General features: G+C 45.8%; 1 protein-coding gene across 1 annotated transcript; it reads left to right on the top strand.

Moving 5' to 3' along the window:
- The first annotated feature begins 143 nt into the window (after positions 1 to 143).
- On the top strand, positions 144 to 4,847 carry TMEM158 (transmembrane protein 158). The gene has a single exon (XM_040548909.1). The coding sequence runs from the start codon at positions 376 to 378 to the stop codon at positions 1,330 to 1,332; it is 957 nt and encodes a 318-aa protein (XP_040404843.1). The 5' UTR covers positions 144 to 375; the 3' UTR covers positions 1,333 to 4,847.
- Positions 4,848 to 21,516: the final 16,669 nt, after the last annotated feature.

Genomic DNA, 21,516 nt, shown 5'->3' on the forward strand with positions numbered 1-21,516 from the left:
GGCGGCGGAGCGGGGGGCTCGGGCGGGGGCCGCACTCGGGGGGCAGCAGGAGCCGCTTGCCCGGGGCCCCCCGGCGGGGCCGGCCGGGGGCAGGGCTCCGGGAGCTGCCGGGCCGGGCTGTGCCGGGCCGGGGGCGGAGGAGGCGGGGAGGGGGAGCCGCTGCCGTCACCGAGGCTCCCGGCTCGCTCGCCCCGCCGCCGCGGCAGCCCCAGCCCCGCTCCCACCCCCTCGCCTGCCCCCACCCTTCTTCCCTCTCCGTCTCTCTCTCTGTCGGCGAGAGCGGTGTGCTGCTCTTCCCAGATGGCAGCCGGCAGCGCCATGCAGCCTCCCGCTCCTCCTCCTCCTCGCCCTCCTCTCCGGCTCTAAGTCAATGCCATGCTGCCGCTGCTCCTCCCGGCACTGCTGGCCGCCTGCCTGCCACCCTGCCAGGGCTGGAGCCCCTCGGCGGCTGCCGGCGGGCAGGAGGAGCAGGAGCAAGAGCTCTTCTTGCCCCCCGCCAACTCCTCCTCCCGCTCCTTGGCCGGCCTCGAGATGGACCTCGACGGGGCAACGAGCAAGGAGGAAGGCAGCACCGCCAGCCCGGGCACGCCGGCTGCCGCTAGCCAAGAGCCTTTCCCTTCTGCTCCCACCTCCTCCGGGCAGCAGCAACAGCAGCAGCATCAGCGGCCCCAGCCGCAGGGGCAGCCGCAGCCCGCCGAGGACCCGCACTGCAATATCAGCGTGCAGCGGCAGATGCTGAGCTCGCTGCTGGTGCGCTGGAGCCGCCCGCTGGGCATCCAGTGCGACCTCCTGCTCTTCTCCACCAACAGCCACGGGCGGGCCTTCTTCTCCGCCGCCTTCCACCGCGTGGGGCCGCCGCTGCTCATCGAGCACCTGGGGCTGGCGGCCGGCGGCGCCCAGCAGGACTTGCGCCTCTGCGTGGGCTGCAGCTGGGTGCGGGGCAGGAGGGTCGGGCGGCTGCGGGGCGCCGCGCCTCAGCCCCCTGCCGCCTCCTCTTCATCCTCCTCCTCATCATCCTCCTCCTCCTCCTCCTCGTCGCTCTCCTACCCGCCGGCGGCGGAGCCCGGCCAGTACTGGCTGCAGGGCGAGCCGCTGAATTTCTGCTGCCTGGATTTCAGCCTGGAGGAGCTGAAGGGAGAGCCGGGCTGGCGGATGAACCGTAAGCCCATCGAGTCCACCCTGGTGGCTTGTTTCATGACTCTGGTCATCATCGTGTGGAGCGTGGCCGCCCTCATCTGGCCGGTGCCCATCATCGCCGGCTTCCTGCCCAACGGCATGGAGCAGCGCCGCAGCACCAGCACCGCCGCCACCGCCGCCGCCGCCGCCAAGTAGCCTCGCCCGGCGTCCCCTTCCCTCCCTCGTCGTGTGCTGCCGAGGGGCGCGGGCGGCCGCCCCCCGCCGGGCCGGGCTGTGTCGCGCTGCCCCTGCCGTGTTTTTTATGTTTTAAGGCGTCTTAAAGGTGTGCTGCGGGGCGCGAACGGCCGTTGGGCGCGAGCGACCGTTGGGCGCGAACGGCCGTTGGGCACCGGCCGTTGGGCGCCGGCCGGCTGTTGGGCGCCAACGGGCCCCACCTGAGGGGAGCGGCTCCTCCGCGCCCCTCGGCCCCGCCGCCGGAGACGACCAGATCCTGTGTGCTCGTTTTCTACCTTTAATACCCGTTTTAAACGAACCTTTTAGTAAAAAAGAAAGAAAAAAAAAAAGCCCCCCCCCAAAAAAAAAAAAAAAATTTAAACGTGGAAAACAAAATACCCACCCGTTCAACCGCATTCGTTGTAGTCAGCAGCTTTTTTGTATATGAATACAGTCCGAGCGAGTTTTTTCTTTATTTACAAAAAATAAGTCTCTTTTTGGCGGGATCTAGAACTGAAACAGTCTGTATATTGTAATTGCCGAAGTTGAACTTTAACGAACCTTTTACACTGTATTTACACTGTTGAGATAGTGTGTGATTATTATTGTAGCTCCACGTTACTTGGCTTTTAATACAGAGGTTTTCTTTCTGGAGCCTCCTTAGCCTTTTGTGGGTCTGTTTCTGCCAGTCTGGACAGGAGGGTTCAGCCGACCTCCCCATCTCCAAGCTGGCCACGAAGCTCGTCTTTCCCTGTGAGAGGATGTTACCGGGGTTGTTGGAGGAAAAGGGGAATGACAAACCCTTCCCAAATGGTGTTTGTTCTATTCTTGCAGTAGATTTAAGTCTGTATGCCTGTCTGGGATGGGGTGAGGTGGGATGGAGAACATCTGCATCCTCAAAAGGTGTTTGCTTAGCACAGCTCCAGGACTATGGCTTTCTTGTTGGTTTGAGGTCGGGTGGCTCCGATCCTGGGAATATCAGGCCTGCTCTTTGAGATGTATTAAAAGGAGCACAGTGGCGATTTTCTGACTTCCACAAGAACATTCCTCAAAAACAGCTCAGCCCCAGCATATTTGTTGAAGACGTGGTAATACTGTACCGCTTTTTCATCTACAAGTCCATAGGGCTGCTCACAGGTTGCCTGTGGGGTGGAGAGAGGGGAGGAACTGCAAGTCCACAGCTAGATTACAGCTGCCACTGTGCAAGTGAGCAAGAAAGAAAGGTTTGCAAGATTTCTTCTTTCCTGTCCAAGCAGACAGTTGCATAGCCTGAAATACCACTCAGTGTATCCTTGCAACTCTTTAGCCTTATAAGAAGTTGTTTCTTTTGCCTTAGACACTATTAGTCCAGCTGAAGTTTCTGAAACCAAAATGTAAGCTAAGTGAGAAAGGTTTGCAATAGGAATTCTCATTCCTTTGTCAACATCAATGTATTTAATTTGTTAGGAACACGTAAACTCACTTGAAGGCTAATTTGATGTATTTGTAATGTTGTTTTGTTCCCCATGTTTTGGTGGAAATGACTGGATGAAAGGTCTGGAAAGATTAAATTTTTAGGATTCTGTAGCTCAAGGACTTTTTTCTTATTCTTTTTTTATTTGAGAACCAAATAAAAAAATGCATGCTCTATGTGTATACTGTCTGGAAGAAAACACAGACAGAAACAGATTGGTAAACAGCATAAATAAATTAAATCAAGATTTTAAAATCTTCCATGTTACTGGGCTGCCTTTACATCCACTTTTTCTCTTGTTGATCGTAACGGGTGTTCACTTGAGTAAATGTTGCATTGGGTTGTTTTCGGGAAGGAGAGTCCAGTCACCACGAGAAGTACGCATTTGACCTGTTGATCTGAAGGGCACGTTCCCTTGTGTGCTTCGTTTGCGGAGCCCTGCTTTTCTTTCCGCGACGTGAGAAGTGGATTGTTATTTCCGCCTTGTGAGAATTGTTTTGCACAGAAACACAACGTGCTAGAGAGCGATTATTTGCCTACAATGCCCCGTGTGAGGGGGAAGCCCTTTCATACTGAAAGGCAAGGGTACAGAGAAACATAAAGGCGATGTTAACACCCTCCCAAAAGAAAGATGCTCTGTATATAAGATAACCCTCAGAAGGGTTGCCACGCCAGGAGAGCATTTCTGGTTAACAAGGTGCATTTAGGCAGAGAGTTAACAACTCCTGCTGAAGTTTTGCTGCTTCTCTAATGTGCGGTGCATAGTATTCGCTGGGGTCCAGGGCATCTGTGCCTGTGCTGAGGGTTGTGATCTCATTCTTGCTTATCCTAGTTTCACCAGTGACGTGCTGTTGTTGTTGTTTTTTGTTTGATTTTTTTTTTTTTTTTTTTTTTTAATTGCACCACCATAAGCAAGGGAATGATGTTGCAGTCGGAAGCAGGCAGCTTCAGTTTTTAAAGGCTTTTTATTTGCCGTTCTTAGACACCTACCAAGAACCCTAAACCTGGTATAACACGGTTTGGGGTGTGTCTTCAAACTTCTACCGACATCAGCTTGAATACAAACCGTGTAAATAGGCAATGCCGTATTCGGGATATTTTGCTGCTAAAGGAAAGAAAAACCCAAAAGGCAAATCTTGTCCAGAATACAAAAACTGCACCATGTTCAGGGAGTGCTGATCTCAGAAGCAAAGTGCAAAGAGCACTTCCCAGTTAAAAGAAGGTGTTTCTGTAGATTGTCACAGAAGGGGTGAGCACATCCCCTTCACAGAGAGAGGACAGTCAGCGTTTCTGCCCCACAGAAAGGACTTCACAGCACAGTGGAGGGTGCAGAGGCTGCCTCCTGTACAGGGTTTAGCCTGGTGTCTCCCAGCCCACAGGTTATGGTGAGGCGGCAGCAGGGTTTCTCCTGTGAAGAAGAGAGGTGCACAGATTGGCACCCACAGCTGTTCTGGATTCTCGGTGGCCCAGATGTACAGGGAGGTGCCTCTCAGCTGCCACGGGCTGGAGCGGTCACTGTGGAATGGCGCTGTACAGACCATCCGCCTTCTTCGGGCACTGTCACGTCTGCTCGAGCGTCAGTAACCCTGCTTCCCAAGCCGTGGCTGCTACTGCGGCTCTATGTAACCGATAATTTTGGGTGACAAAAGGCGGTGTCCTTTCTCACGCAACTTTCCCCCACATCCATGGGGATTTGGGCTAGATTAAACCCAGAAGATTCAAGCTCAGAGTGATGTGAAATGATGCAACTCCATGCGAGCCGGTTTCAGATTCTGACTCCAGACACCAAAGTGTCTGTATTTATTTTCTCTTTCACTGGCAGTGGAGCTCTATTGTCTTTTTACAGTGTGTGTGTGTGTGTGTGTGATTCTTAGCCATTTTTTATTCCTTTGGATTTATTTTTAAAACCAGTTGGTAGCAGGGTCAGCATCAGAGCAGGATTAGTCATCCGTATATACTCCTTCATATACTCAGGAAGGGTATGTATGTACATATGTACACATATATATATATACAAGAGGACTTACTGTGTACAAAAGAAGGTCAAAACAGAAAGGGGGGAAGAGGTGCTGAGAAACAAATAACACTGAACAAGTAATACTGGCTTTTCTTTGCTAACTATGTGTTTGATCATGTTCCCCGGTAAGTTATCCTGGCTTTATTTACGTACATGTGCTTGTTGGAAATTAAGGGATACCTAGAAATGGGTAATTTCTCAATTTCCTTTTCATGTAATTCAACTGTGTTAGATTTTTTATTTTATTTTTTCATCCCAAGAACCAGAAACTCCCTCTGAGAGAGCTTCAACATGAGAAGGTGCTAGGCTTGTATACCGCTGTTAGACTGGTGCAATTTTTTGTTCCATGTTCAAACCTCAGAACTGGATTTCTTTTTCTCATGTATTTGCTTAGTTATGTTTTATAGATACGTTAGAAGCAGAAGCAAACAGATGCATATGCAGTTTTAGCACGGATACAGTTTTGCTGTTACTTGGTTCCACATGCATTCCTGTAATAAAAATATAAAAATGTAGTACAAGAGTGATTATATATTATGTGAGTATATTACAGTTCAGTAGGTTATTAGTAACCAAGAGCAGTTTCTATATGTATGTGGATATTTGGGGCAAAATCACCATACTTGGGTAAACATGAGAATAGTCATTTATTCAGGGCTCAGTTCATGAGTTCTTTCGATGATTAATACACGCTGCAACAACAGTACTATTTGTGCAGTAAATATTACTCAGTATGAGTAAGGGCTACTGAACCAGGCCCTCAAAAATTTAATTAAATGCCTTACTTGGCTGAGTAAGTATTATTCATTGTGACCTCAGCTTGTTGAACAAAAGTGTCTCCAGGGCTGACATTACATGATCCCAGGGGCTGCACAACAGCCAAGTGAAATCAAATAGTTAAGTTAATTGAAGTTTTCTATGACTAAAGATCAGAGAATCTATTTTAAAGATGTGTATCTAGATATAAGAATAGGTAGTGCCTTGTTGTTCCTGTCTGTTTTTATACACATAGCTTGCAAGTCCACAGCCAGGATTTCTTGGTACAGTGTAGAGCTTTGCTAGTTTGGAAATTAGCTTCTTTCTGAAGCTAGTTTGAAAATACCAATTATTTTTCACAGAATTTTACTGAATAAATATCACTTTTGTTCAACATATTTCAGGGAAAGGTTTTGATTTAAAACCAAACCAAAACAACAAACAACAAAAACCATTTCAATGATTATGGGGAGATGCATAAACATCAAATCCCAAATGTATTCAGATTTGAAAACATAAAAAATCTTTTAAATCAATAACTGATGTTTAAAAGCATGCTTTAAATAAATAAATAAATAATGTTTTCCATTTTTATCTCAAAACTAGAACATTTCAAGGAAGATCAGAAATACAGATGAGCATTTTACCTTGCAAAAGTGATTTTGTGGGGAAAAAGATATTTCTTTACTCCTGTTTTTGTAGTCATATTCTAATTCTGGCATTCTCTTCCATGATTAGGAATCAATCACAACTTGTGACAGATGAAGAACTATACTTCTCATCCCTTTTTCATAGTAATTCTGGTTAAATAAGATGTTCAAAACAATAGCAAATTTAAAAAAATGTAGCTTAGCCTGTTTGCTTTGCTTCTATTCTATTATGCCAAGGGAGAATGCAGCCTGGAATAAAATTTGGGATATTAAAGATGTTTACAAGAAATGTCTGGATTGTGTTTAATTAAATTTGTGGCCAGACTAAATCTCACAATCCAAATATCATCCAGTAGCTTGATCATCAGTATAACAACCAGAAGAGTCTGTGGATCTGTGTGGTGGGAAAGCCAGGCTCTAAAACCTTACCTCTTATTTTAGCTTTGCTATTGTCTCACCAAATTACCAATGCCAGGGCAAAACTGGAAGATCCAAATATCCTGTGAAACTCTCGGTGTTTCTCTGTGTTTGAGTGGTTCTTAGCTTCCAAAGAAAAACACACAATTAATGAAACAAATTCTAGATCAATGCTATTCTGAACAAGTGCATTCATGGGGAGTGTGAAGTTAAATTATGGTTTTGTTCCGTGTAAGATGACACTTGCTAGAAGCAGTGGGACCTTACCTTGCTGGTGTCATTCTGGGTGTTGCTAAGCAACATGAAGTGGTTAAAATGGAGATAGAGAAGAACATTGAAGAATAAAGGAAACAAAGAAATAGAAGAAGCATAAAAAAAAGTGAGTAAATGTGCCAGCACATTTTGCAAAGAAGTAGAGAAATACCAACTGGTAAAAGACAGTGATTGAGAGCAAAAAGCTGACATAAGATGAATTAAAAACTTGATTCCATTGTTCATATTCAATCAAAAATTTCAGTGCTGTGCCTGAATAATTGACTGCCATTTTGGCCCGAAAAAGAAAATAGGAGCCTGGGAAGAAATGGGAGGCTAAAGAAAAATTAGGGGTAGAACCACCATGTCATAAGTAAAAGGAAGAAAGAAATCATTCTACATATTGCTGGAAACCATACAACAAAATGGAAGGCACTCTCTTGCATGTACTCTCCAGTCTAATTTTATTCAGATGTTCCTTGATGCCGTAAGGAAGACATGCTAAACACCTTTTATATTGAATGTATATGTTTCTTCCATCATATCTTGCTTTGATCCATGTCAGACATATGTTCCTCATTGTCCAGCACGAGAATGTTCAACAGAATTGTATTAAAGCTTTTCACCTGAGCTGAAGTAATGCTGGTGTGACTCTATTTCCCAGGCTGGACCACTGCTGTTGACAAGATGACATGTCGGTATGCTGTTTATAGCATACTGATGGTCTATATTGCCAATATCTTCTCACTCAAACATTCCAAAGGCTGCTTAGTCTTCATTTCTTTTCCCCATAGTAATTGTCTCCTAAGCTTCACTCTACTTTTTCTTCTGTCATTGAAAATTAATCATTCTTAAGATTTGCTCCTTATTTACTACTTCCTCTTCCCATCTCACTTTCCCTATCATGTTTATATCTTTCTTGACATTTTCTGGCTTCAGATTTCTCACCTGTCTTTCCCACAAGTGTGTCTTATATTATCAAGCTATAAAAAACATTCCAGGAAGCTGCACTGTCAATTTCTTCTGCTTTTCCACTCTTCTACTCACCCATTCAAACCATATATCTCATGCCTTTGGTCTGTAACACCTACAATCCACAAACAAACAGGAAACTTTGTGTTCAGGGCAAAACTTGGGTGCTAAGATGTCTCCCTCACCAGCCTTTGGGCAAGGAGGTCTCGGGCCTCCTTCCACGCTTCTGTCCCAGAAACTGGGCAGGGACCCAAAGTCATTTTGTCTTTTTCAGGTAGATGAGAAGTGCACCCCATATGAAGAGTTTCCTTCTACCTTAATTCCTCTCAGTCCTGTCTCTGAGTAACCCCCACTCACACACCTGTCAAAAACCCTTTCTGATGAAACATGGGAGCCCTGACATGCCGCATTTCCCACCTCCCCTCGAGTGCAATGACAGGACGTGTCTCATTCTGTCCTCTGCTCTAACCAAGGGTAGGTGTCTCCCACCTTGGGGAAGCTCTGCACAGACGGAGAAGCAGTGATCTCACTTAGAAATGGACCAGCCGGAAAAGTTGCACTCAGCTCAGGTATGCAAGTGCAGGGTCACGAGCATCACTTCACAGTTTCAGATTGAATCCTGCGGAAAGAAAGGCCCGTGCCTGGATGATGGAGCACATGGAAGAGGTGTATGAGCAGTGGGCCTTGGCAGATTTTTTTTCAAGTGCTGGTCTAGCAGCGTTCTGGTTTTACTGGTAAATGACTCAGTGGCCAGGACAACTCGCTGCAGCCTGCCTTTTATGAGATGATAAATACATACATTTCATGCTGGAGTCTGTGAGTGCTCAAGCCTTCTGAAATCAGCAAGTCTGTCTGTGTCTCTGTTTCTCTATCTGTAGAGGAAACAATATTTACCCTTCTCATACCGGTAGTGAAAGGATTAGTGAGCTAAATCCCATATGGCATTTTGAGCATGTGAAGCACAATAAAAATGCAAAATGTGTACATGATTTTATTCCTCCTCCATTCTTTATCTCACTGAAGGGCACAGTTTGAGCCTCCAGTTGTTAAATTAAGGTATTCCACACAATTTTGTCCACAATTTAGCCAGGCAATAGCTGTACTTTGGAAATGCTTTTCCCATTGAAAGGTGCTGCTGTGAGCCGATATATTAAAAACAAATCATTACTAAGTGATGAATGTTACTGAAAGAGATTCTCATTAATCCAAAAGCATATGAAAGTATCCCCCAAGGTGTAAGAAATACTTTCTAGGAGGTGAATATATGAAAAAATTGGTGTGGAGGTAGCTGGTGGAGATTTAATCATGGGGCTATTTCATTTCTTTTCTTGCACTACTTGTTTCATCACATTTTCTCTGGGGAATGTGAGCTGTGCCTAATTATGCTAGCAATGTAGTTGCTTCTAAATGGAAACTGGAAACTACTTTCTTCAGGCAACACATACTATGAATTCTTGAGATTTTTACATTTCCTCCAGGACATGTAAAACACTTAACAATGTCAGGTCACATCATTTTCTTAACCCAGAGAAACCCACTTTTGGGGCATGATACCTCATAGTGTGTCCAATGTAGCCTTGCAGTAGCCCATCTTTTCCCTGAGGATTTCCCACAGTGCCCCAATTCCCACTCTCAAGCTGTAGGATCGTTTGGGGGGCAGGAACATGAAGACAAAGGCCTTATTCCTCTGAGCTCTTCTCCAGCCATGCATGACGTTTCCTTCTCTCCTCGAAGAACAATTACAGTGGATATTTCAGTGAATAAATTTACAGCAGGTCCATGCAGGCAGCAGTTTCTCACAAGAACTAATACACCTGTACTGGCCACACTTTTGGTAGAGGACCATGGCCAGCAGACCTCTCATTCCTTTTGCCCTCGGCTGGCTGCAGTCTGTCCACAGCTATGATTTCCTCATAGGTCCAAGATGCTGCAAAGGGAAAGCACATTCACAGTCTGGGAAATGAAGGAAGCATTAGCCTGAAGGTCATTTTGAGATAAAAAGTTCCGTAACTGAGCTATTCAGGAATGTCTTTGCACTACCTGGATTTTTGTACCTGATTTTACACAATTTCCCACAGCATTCTCCTGGAGAAACTGGCTGCTTCTGGCTTGGACAGGCGTACAGTTCACTGGGTGAAGGACTGTCTGGATGGCAGCGGCCAAATGTTGTTGTGAGTGGAGCTAAACCCGGTGGTGGACAGTCACCAGGGACATCACCCAGGGCTCAGTCTTGTGGCCAGTTTTGTTAGACACTGACATATCAATGATCTGGATGAGGAGGTTGAGTGCAGCCTCAGTCCCTCTGTACTTGGCACTGGTGAGACCTCACCTCAAGTACTGTGTTCAGTTTTGTGCCCTTCACTACAAGTGACTTGCTCAAGTGTTTACAGAGAAGAACAACAAAGCTGGTGAAGAGACTAGAAAACAAGGCATATGAGGCTTGACTGAGGGAACTGGGGCTTTTTAGACTGGAGAACAGGAAGCTGAGGGAAGACCTCATTGCTCTCTACAGCTACCTTGCAGCGAGGAGGGTGTCAGTCTCTTTTCTTAGGTGAGACAAGTGATAGGACACAAGACAATGTTCTGAGGTTGTGCCAGGGTGGGTTTAGATTGGGCATTTTGAAGAATTTCTTCCTGGAGAGGGTGGTCAGGCATTGGAACAGGCTGCCCAGGGAAGTGGTGGAGCCCCTATCCCTGCAGGTATTTAAGAGACGTGTGGATGTGGCACTAAGGGACATGGTTTAGTGGTGGGACTCAGTAGGTCAGGTTGGTGGCTGGACTTGGTGATCTTGAAGGTCTTTTCCAAACCAGACGTTTCTATGATTCTATGTAGTGATGTCTTTAATGCACACAGAGAGTTTTCCAGGCCTTTTTGATTTGCTTTATTATATTTTTCAGAGTTTGACTATGAATGTATACTACTTTGGGAAAGCTTCTTTGTCATGCATATAAAATGTAACTCCATAGGCTGTGCTCTAGCTACCCTGGAGTGAGAGTGGATTGCCCATGACAAAAGTCATTCTCCAAAATGTCACTTATTTATCTTCAGTTCTGAAATGGAGACTCATATCCTCTCCCCTTGAGATTGCCATCATAACACTCACAGGCACCAGCCCATGCTGAGTTGAGACAGAAGAAGGAAACTCTCATTTTCCTCCTACGTCTGGAATATTTCATGCCTGTGACAATTTAGAGTTCCCTGAATTCAGACAGTGAGATTGATAATGGTGCTGCCCAATGCTAACTGAAGTACCGTGGGTGGAATGGGTCACAGAGATTTACTCTCCTCCCACAGATGAAGTACAGAAAGAAAACAACATTGGCTAATCTGTTTTCTTACATGTGCAGAGCACAGCGAAGCAGGTATCAGTGGCTTTGCCAGTGTAAGAAAAACAAAAACCCTGAAGCATAAACTCTGAATGAACTAGTTCTTTAAAAATAAAAAAGGAACCATTGCTGCGCATGCAACTCCTGCTGATTGCCATGAGCACAACCCCAGTGTAACTGTAGTTGGAAAGTCTTTTACCATAGTGACAGGAATATGACCACTTTTTGAAAATTTCCAAATTAATTTCATCAGATCGTCTATGATTCAGCTGATAACTGCACTATTTTTAGTATCTTCATGACTATCAAGTTGTCTCTATTGATGTCTTTCTTCCAGTGTATAAAAAAGGTAGTAAACAATCTATGCTGATGAATAACATGGAAGTTAATGACATTTCTGACAAAAAAAATGCTTAAAATCCCTGTTAAATCATTCTAACTATGCTATTCAGAGAGCTGGTAAACTGGAAAACGTGAAAGATTTAACGCATATCTGTGAGATATTTAAAATACCCAAATCCTTCGTGTGGAGGACTACAGGTTGGCTGTAGCAACAGAAAGCATTCACAGCAAGTTCCCAAGCATATGTTGTCTGCTATTACTTGGCAAATAATAGTTATGCTTAGCTACTTCCTAATTTCTTCCAATCCCACATTCATGATGAAACCAAATATTCATGAGAATGCACATAATATATGTTCAAACTACAATTCTGAGTTCCTTGATGATGGAAGCATAGTTTATCTATCTATAAGCCTATCTTGAGTATTAGGGTTTTAAAAAGCCCCAAATGTTTTCTCCCTTGGCTTATCTTCATTTTCTTGCCTTTCTTTTCTGTAGCTGCCGTACTGCCTGTTTTTGCTCAGCATGCTTATGGTTCTGGTTATCTAGGCAGCTGTGTAATATGTGAGCATTGCTACAGGCGATGCTAATCCTTCTAGGCTTGGAGCAAGCACATGAACAGAGGGTGCTGAAGGTTTTCTTACACTGCCTGTTGTAACGTGTGGAACACACGGCTTCACAAAAGAATTAAGTCCACGTGTGCTGCAATGATTTTAAGAAATGGATCTCTATTCATGAGTTACAAAGCACCGAGCAGTCACAGTCTGGATGTTATCAGCTCCTCTGTTTTTAATTTAAGCTTTCATCATTGTTGGCATTTGATGAATTTAACAAATAAATGTGTTGAGGGGCGTGAGTTTCTACACTGCTGTAGGATTTTGCATTACTTAGAGAACCTGAAAGAACAGATCGCGTGAGGAGCACTTCTCATGGAAAATACAGCACAGCAGCGCTGCTTTCCATAAATACCATGTGCTGACTTACCCCAGCACCACAGCACGTGCACGTTGACCAGACTGAGCTGAAGTAGCCAAGCCATCTCCCTGGCACCTCTGGAGGGGCTGGAGTCACCATGGTGGTGACGAGGTAACCTCCGTGCCACTTGGGAGGCAGAGCCCTGCAGCAGTGGCTGCACCACGTCAATGGAACAAACAGCCGGGGTGAGTCTGAGGGGTGAATCTGCTTTCCTCTTGTGGTTGCTCACTGGTAGGAGTTCCCACATCGCTATTCTGCTAGCTTGGCTGTTGGTGGGAGCAAAATCACTGTGTGCTTGCGCTGGTCTAAAGAGGTACCAAGAGCTAATCTGGCTGCTGTCACTTTCCATGTGCTCAGTAATGCTTTCTTGGCTTTTGTTCTTCTCTACTCTTGAAGGTAGATGCCCAGGAAGCTCCACGGGTGTTAAACACATATCCATCACTAAAACAAGGTCATTTAGCAAAGTCTTCATTACGGTATTTGCTAGTGGCAGCCAGAATTTTTACAAAGCATTTTTATTAAGTAAGATTTTCTGCAGTTGTTTGCACCTTTAGGTCAAGCAACTGAATTAAGTTTGCACCCTAATGGAATCCAGAAGTAATGGCTGAAGGGCAATTGTTGACATTGCCGGTTTGAATACTGCACGTTTCTTGCATTTTCAAGGTTTCACAATTCCTCCCCTAAGTTTATTTTTCCCCATTGGCTATTTGGCTTCTAGCCCCCACCACAAAATTTCAGTTCCCTCTTTTCACTGACCCAAGTATCAGAATAGTCTGTGCAGAATAGTTTTGGATAAGGGTATGTTCCTGTCGTGTATTTCATTGTGTATTCTGAATTTTCTTCTCTCCAAGCTCCTGTTGGAAGATGACAAAACAAAGCAGCTACCACCCTTGTGCTCATAGAAGACTCCATTCCTGGCCAGTGCTGGAACTTCACTTTAACACTGTTACGTGAAAGCTGCTCATGCTCAAAGGTCTGAGTGATTAGCGCTAACACAACTGGTATTTTAATCCAGCATTGCATTTGGTTATGGTCTCTGTGCATGGATATTTATGCTTCATTAATAAGCAGACATAATGTCTAATAAGGTTATGCTTATATGTGCGATATACAGTGAATAGCATTTAAAAAACAAGCCGCACCTTTTCCTAAAGGCCAACGTTGACATCAGATTACCATCTGCATACTAAAAAATAAAATAAAATAAAATAAAATAAAATAAAATAAAATAAAATAAAATAAAATAAACCAAAACAAGTCACCATCCAAGGCCCCGGCCCCAGCAGCATGCCCATCACTTGGCACCACACATGCTCACAGTCACTGAACGACTCCAGAGGTTTCGGCTCTGCTGCACCCCTCCTGCTCCCACCCTTCCACAGACGATTCTGTGCCCAGCGCTCTCCATCTGGCTCCCTTCTCCTCTCGCTCCAAAGAACTTTGACTAACCAAAAAATGGGGTCCCCCTGAGCACAGCCTATGGGTCCCAGGCAGCGGGGCTGCAGTCTGTCCCCAAGCCTCAGGCCGTCCTCAGGGGCTGCTGGGCTGCCTCTCAGCCCAGGTGGGCTTCTCTTTGCTGGGCCTGTTGGCAGAGCTCTGGGCTGCTGATGTGCTGCAGGTCCTGGCTCCTGGTCATTGGCTTGCTTCCTGCTGTTTGGTGCTGCATGCTGCTCCTGCCTTGAGCCCCTTGGCTCCCACCTGCATGATTTCATTCCCGACTGCTTTGTCTGACCTCACCTCATCTCCGACTGCATGCTTGTCCTGGTTTCAGTTAGGACAGAGTTAATTTTCCTCCTAGTAGCTGGCAGGGTGCTATGTTTTGGATTAGAATGAGAAGAGCGCTGATAACATGCTGATGTTTTAATTGTTGTAGAGCAGTGCTTACACCAAGCCAAGGACTTTTCAGCCTCTCTCTGTCCTGCTAGCGAGCAGGCTAGGGATGCAGCAGGAGCTGGGAGGGGACAGACCCAGGACAGCTGACCCAAACTGGCCAAAGGGGTATTCCATACCATCTGACGTCATGCTGATCAATATATAGGGGTGGCTAGCCGGGGTGGAGGGGGGGCCGGCTGCTCGGGGATAGGCTGGGCATCGGTCAACGGGTGGTGAGCAATTGCATTGTGCATCACTTATTTCGTACACATTATTACTATTAATACTATTATTATTATTATTGTTGTTGTTATTCTTTTCCCTGTCTTAATAAACTGTCTTTATCTCAACTCACAGACTTCACCGTTTCTCTCCCCCATCCCAGAGAGGGAGGGGGGAGGGTGAGCAAACGGCTGTGTGGTGTTTGACTGCCAGCCGGGCTAAACCACAACAATCCTTTACCACATTTTATAAAGACTGGCTTCTGGTCACATCATGTCCCTGACCTGGCTCTTGAGGCTAAAATAAGCTTTTCGGATGGGAAACCTGAAGATGGAAGGATTTGTTCCTTTAGTCCAAACAGTTGATCTCTACTCAACCTCATCAAGACTCCATAGTAATTAATTTTTGGTGTAAATAATTCACAAAGTTGAAAGGAGCAAACACAAAGTTTAGGCACGCCACTAAAACTAAAGTGCATGATTTCTCTTAAAGTACGTTGGGGAAGAGCGGGACCAAACGTAACCTGTACTCTCAGGGGACACAGACTCACAGAAATATGGGTATTTGTGGGGCACATCCATGTTTGTTCTTCAGAGCTGGGGATTTGCTTTAGCAGCAATGCAGTTTATGATATAATCACACTGCCTAATGATGCTATCAAATAGTGGCCCATATAATGAACAAGAACGACTCTCTGGCAAGTAAGATAGCAGAAATGGTTTGCAAATGTACGTTCGCCAGCCATCCCGTTAATGCACAGTGCCATAAAGCACCATTAACATCTAAATAAGCACAGCCTAAGTAGACTTACCAAATCAGCTTTATTACCTCAGCATGTGTGTGCTTTTGCCTGCCAACCGAATCACGGAGCCGGCAATTCCCCTAGTGGAAGCAGAGCCGTGTCCTGCCAGAACAGCATGGGTGGTTATGCCAATAATCCGGCGTCCAGAAAGTATCGCCTATTTGTCTTTAAGGACCCATTTTTTAATGGTTTATAGTGATTTAGGAAATGATAGATGTTGTAAGTCTGTCACAGTGCTATTAGCCTACCAGGAAATCTGTTAAACATGGTCATAAATCATCTGTTACGCTGTCTCAGCCTCTAGAGCAGTCCGCGCCAAGCATTTATTTCTTTAATGAAATGTCCTTTCTTCTCTGGTTGACTCCGTAGCACGACAAGAATGGGATCCTCTGAGTGATCAATAAATAATAAGGAACTGATTCCCGTGTAGCCTCTCTGGCCCTAATGCAGTCACCCCAGTGGTTTCAGTATTGTTCTCCTGATTTACACCAGGGAAGATGAGATTGGGACTTTTTTTTTTTTTCTCAAGCAAGGACAAGAAAGCTCTTCCAAAAGAAGAGCTGGCCACAGACTCCCCATCCTCAGGCTGGAGAAGGCCTAGTGCCAGCACGAAGTGACTCCCAGGTGCAGACGAGCCCAGCGACTCCCCGTGGCTGAGCTACAAATTCATCCCTGCAGCCCACCCGAGCGGCCTGCCTGCTGATCGCTCATAAATAAGTCAGCCATGGAGGTGGGTTAATATTTACCTACGTGTCTCGGATGGCTGCATCCTGAAGATGGAAAGCGTTACAGGCGCACTGGAGTAAGTTATCATTAGGCCTCTATTCTGGCATATTTACTCACCCCTAATAGGTTACAGAGGTGCAGAAATACAATTAAACTACAAGTTTTCTGTAGCTGCTTGCCTCCTGGTAATGCCTCATCTTCTCGTGTATTGATTTAATGCTTCCGCTGGTGCTGTAACACGTTAGCTGTGTTTTACAACCATCAGTGTGCTGACCTGACTCCTGCGTACCGACCCTGCCTGCTTCTTTCCTCCTTGGTTGGTTTTTATTTATCATATCTGATAAAATATACAGAAGCCTTCCCGAGTTTCAGAGGCAGGGTGGTTTATCCACGGCTCAATGTTCAGCGTGCTTCTGTAAGGAAAGTGTGCTATGGGGTTGGACTTCTTGGGCAGTAAATGTACCCTTCATTACATCTCATCAAGAGATCATTAAAACCAACCTTTAGCCCTTCAGAGCTCTGTGGCTTTGAGCAGGGTTGCGCACAGGGCAGCGCTTTCCATTTGCTGTGGCCAGAGAGATATTTCCTTTCCTCATGATGCAGCTGTTGCAATTTACTTTTTTCTCTAAAGACAAGAATAGTGTACGAATGTGTGCCCTTATTACTGCCTGCCATTAGCTCTTACAAGTATCCCCGCATTTTTGTTACAGACATTATCAAAGGAATAGGGAAAAGGAGCGGATAAGTGTGTCTCTGTGAGCTCACTGCGGGAGCAACATTTTGATGCTGGCCTTTCACATGGGCAATAACAGAATAGAGAATTACATGAAAAAGAAAAGGAGTGTTTGTGGCTCAGAACTCAATACGATGAAGGGAAGGTATTGTTCTGAGCAATGCAGTCATTTAATTTACCACTTTCTGACAACCTAAGCTACAATTTTGCATAGCGTTATTTAACACATGGCCATCACACACCAATTCCCCACACCTCCAAAACCCCGATGCTGTACAGACAGCTGTGCCAGGCAGTCAGCTTGAATGGCAAGAGAAAAACCTGTCCTTCGCCAGGGTGATGCTCCTTCTGCCTTTCTCTCCCTTGTCCTCCTGAAAAGTGGCCCAGAGCTGGTTCCCACCACATGACAGCAGGACGCAGGGATGTTTATTTCCTGCGTAAGCATGCAGACTTTATAACACAGCCATTAGCACTCACAGGGATGTGTTACTACCGCTAAAGGCTTGTGGTCATGGCACTAATTGGGTGTAGCAGCTCACCCTGCTCTTTATCTTAGCAAATTAAGACAAGCAGGATGAGCAGTCCCCAGCACCGGGTCCCACACACACGGCAGATTCACAGACATGCAGTTTAGGGATGTGAGGGCAGGGACCAGCCTGCAAGTGCAGGGGGCTGTTTTGCATCGCTTTGGGTGAGAAGCACGAGGGGCTGCGGAAGCACTCTCCTAGATGTCTGCTTTAGGGTGAGATGATCTGTCCTCTGTTAAGAGACTGCTTATTTCCACTGATATGTAGGAAGCCTGGGTGGTGTATTTACACAGTCAGAATCTACATTTGCTTGGATGAATCTCACCCCTAAAGCCAAATCTAAATTTTGCCATGTGCAATTTAAAACCATTGCTCCTCACCCTTCTTGCAACCCCCTCCCAACCAAATAGCCCCTTCCTGCTTAGAGCTACCCCTACCCGAAAACCCTTCCTTCATCACTCCTCCGTGAGCTCTTCTTTGGCCAAACCACCACACATCCTTCGACTTCTCCTTGTAAGTCTCATTTCCTAGACTTTCAAATTTGTCTCATCCAGGCTTTCCTCAGCAAGCTGCCTTTTCCGAAGCAGCCCATCCCCAGGCATCACACACCTACACACCTTGCATGTAACACCTCTGCCCCCGAAGGCTTCCTGCAGGGCTGTGCTCGCTTTGGTGTTACAGGGGCCCGTGCCGCTGCTGCCATCTTGTAGCCACTGCTGGGGCTGGAGTACCCGAGGAAATGTCTCAATCTTGACTGCCAAACGCCTCCTCTCTCTCTCTCTCTTAATGATATTTGATTTAATATAATTCTAGGAAGAAAAGAATGGGGATAGAATAGGAGAGGAATTATTTTCTATGAAGAATAAATTGCCTGCTGTAAACTCTGGATGGAATTCAGCAGCATGCTCCGCGGGAATATGTCTTTTTACCATGAGAGCAGGTTCATAGTCAAACCGCTGAAAGACAGAATGTCCTGTTTGCTCAGTATCTAGCAGAAGTGATGAATTACATCTTGAACGTCCACATCGTATCTTTTCTGTTCTAAAATAGCCTGCAGCAAAGCAATAGGAAATAATTGATTTCGGAGGTTCGGTTTCGTGCTATGTTCAATTCCAGTGTTTCCTGGAGAGTCTTCAGCTAACTGTGCCTTAAATTTATACTGATTCCTTAAAAAAGAAGGAGCTGGCAACAGTGGATGTCCTATCTGAGTGACATCAGGCAAACATCTAATTACTGGGCTGTGGATCTTCAGATAGCTGCCTGACTGATGAAGCCATTGTAAAGCCATCCCTTCCTCTAATAAACTTTGCTGGCAGAGGCGGGAGCCTTGTCTGACCCTTGGAAATGGCAGATATCACACCTTTGTTAAGCTAGTTTCTATGGTAACGATTTCACATTCACCGAACATCATTAAGGACTGTAAGAAACATGAACTTTTCGGTTATCTTGTCCTTATGTTTGCATTGACCTCCCTTTCTGAGCAATTGTCCTCCGGGGGGACAGGACACGGGGCAAAGCAAGGAGACAGAAGGAGGGCTGCTTTGCTGTCCCTGCGCTAGCAACTCCGTCCTTTGATTTCTCATCTCAGCATCTCAGAGCAAACTCTGCACATGTGAGTAGGCATGGAAACGTGGCACGGATATTTCTGTCTCTAACACAAAAACAAGGAAACCAAAGATGACTGCTGTTAAGTGGCTTGTCCAGAGGGGGAGGAAAAAAAAAGGAAAATGTAAGGAAGCTGAGTGAGAAATTGCATGTTGCGATGACTTGAATCCCCCTTTTAGCACCATTCGCAGAACACTACTGATCCAACCCCTGTCAGCCTCTTTTGCCCACTGGCCCCTCGGGCACAGCAGAAAAGATGAAAACCCTGGCAAATTTTGACATCCGTAAGTAGCTGATCTCTTCTTACGGTAGGCTCTGGCAGCAGGAAGGAGTGAGATGTAGCAGCAGGGACATCCAGCAGCAGCCTGTGACAGCTCTGCGCACTGGGGCTTGGTTAGCTTACACAATTAACATTTGTTTTGCTATCCAGTGACTTCTTGTGTACCAGCTTCCTCTCCCAGGCAACGTTTGTCACTAGGGCAGGGCAGGACTGCAGCTCCGGAAAGAGGAGCAAACACTCAGCTCTAGCTTGGAAATCCCACTGGCTCCTCCACAAGGTTTTCCCAGCAGCCTGCAGGTCTTCAGTGGCATGTCACCTGTAGGGACATGCTCAGCACCCAGGAGAGGCCCTTGAAAAAAAGACCCCTGCTGAGGAAGCCAGGCAGTAAGAAGCACCCTGCTGTTGTTTGCAGGTGCTGGGCCTGGCTGAAGGAATTCATCAGAGCCTTCTCCTCCACGCCACACGGCCGCAGGCAGCTCGGGAGGGTCCTGCAGGGTGGGAGGAGGACTGGGGGAAAAACGTCAATGCTTTTTGGGGCACCAGAACCAAACCCATAGCTCCATGTTGGAAAATGCACCTGTGAGTGCAGGCAGCCACTGTTACTGCCGTGTGTTAGTTAGGCTGGGGTGTCAGCTATGTCCAGAGGGTGCAGAGAGGCGATTTCAAAGGGTAGGTGGTTCACAAGCTGAGATGTGCATTCAGGATGCACACCATCCTGGTGAATCACCTGCTATCCAGCAGGATTGCTGCACAGGAATCGCAGGACAAGGTTGCCAGTTTTTCTTGATGAAAAGCTGTTTGTGAGAGAATCTAATAGAATAATGCATACTATGTAATTATAATACAATAAGGAGATAGCCATCATTTTAGAACGGCCCAAAATTGAACATTGTTTTTCACACTGAAAGAAAAGGCTCTGAAACTGTCTCTGGTTAAATGAAAAAAAAAATTTAAAAAATTTAGAGCATTTCCTAAAGAGCTTCAGCAGCTTCCACGGCAGCTTTAGCAGGAGTGGGTGGAACGCAGCTGGGAGGGAGCATGAGGAAAGGTGACGTTCCTGTCTCTTTTAAAATTTCCAGAATGATTGACGCCCAGGCAGAGCATCACACTTTTTGTTCTGGATACTGAAGAATGTTGTGGTCGTGATATCTCTTCCCATCTCCCACAGAAGTCAAGCATCTCACTGACAAAAAACAACCAACCAAACTATTTGCTGCGATAATTAATGTTGATACCCACTAGCATTGAATGAGACATGAAAAATCTGTTACAGTTACATTCTGGAATTGGAATTTCTCAAAAAAAAAAAAAAAAAGTAAAATTTAGATAAAATTTTGATTTGCTCCTGTACGGGCTGCAATGCTGCTTGCCCAGAAGGTGCTTGGCTGAGCTGATAGAGAACCGGGATGAAATAGCATGCACAAAACTTCTGTTTTCAATTATCAAACCATTTTCATCTCACTTTTTTTTTTCTCTCCAATGACCTGTTTTAATGAGTGCAGCATTCTTGCTACATTTATTATCAGTGAGAAAGCGTTCTTACCTTCAAGGCCACCCATGATCTTTTCCTTCCCTTTCTTTTCTTCCTCTGCTTCTCTCCCTCTTTCAGACCTTAGCAGCTGTCTTACCTCTCTCCTTTTGCAGTAAATCCCAAATTTGAACAAATCTGAACAAATAGGGACATTTACAGGGACACAAACTACTGTCGTTCAACACTGACACTCATTTCAGGTGAAAAAGCGATGCAGGTGGGGTCAGACCCTTCTGCATTGCTATTTCAAATGTTGCATGTTACGTTGGATGTGTTTTCTTTTGCTTTAAAGATTCAGTGTCCCTACTTAGCCCTAAAAATTACCGTCCAGACCTCCTCTCTACTCTGAGGAAATTGAAAGCTGTGACTAAGGCCGGTCTCTACCAGCGTCTCAAATCATTCTCTAATGAAGAGAACAGGGATCTTGTCCCTTTGTTTTCACACAGGCTTCAGTTCAAAGCCGCTTGCTTGAGGATAGCATTTAATTGACCTCCGTGATGGAGAGTTTCCAGGACAGCTCCTGCCTAGCAACAACTGCCAGGTAGGAAAGCTTTAATAGCTGCTGGGACTTAGGAACCGGAGCAAGCTATTTTGTAGCCGTCGTGCTGCTTCTGAGCAGCCCCAAAAAGAGCTGGTAGTGCAGCCTGGACCCCCTAACGCAACCCTTGGCTGGCTTGTAGGTGGGAGCCCCTGCATTTTGTCCCATG

This window comes from Cygnus olor, chromosome 2, assembly GCF_009769625.2.
Source record: "Cygnus olor isolate bCygOlo1 chromosome 2, bCygOlo1.pri.v2, whole genome shotgun sequence".
NCBI classification, from domain to species: Eukaryota; Metazoa; Chordata; class Aves; order Anseriformes; family Anatidae; genus Cygnus; species Cygnus olor.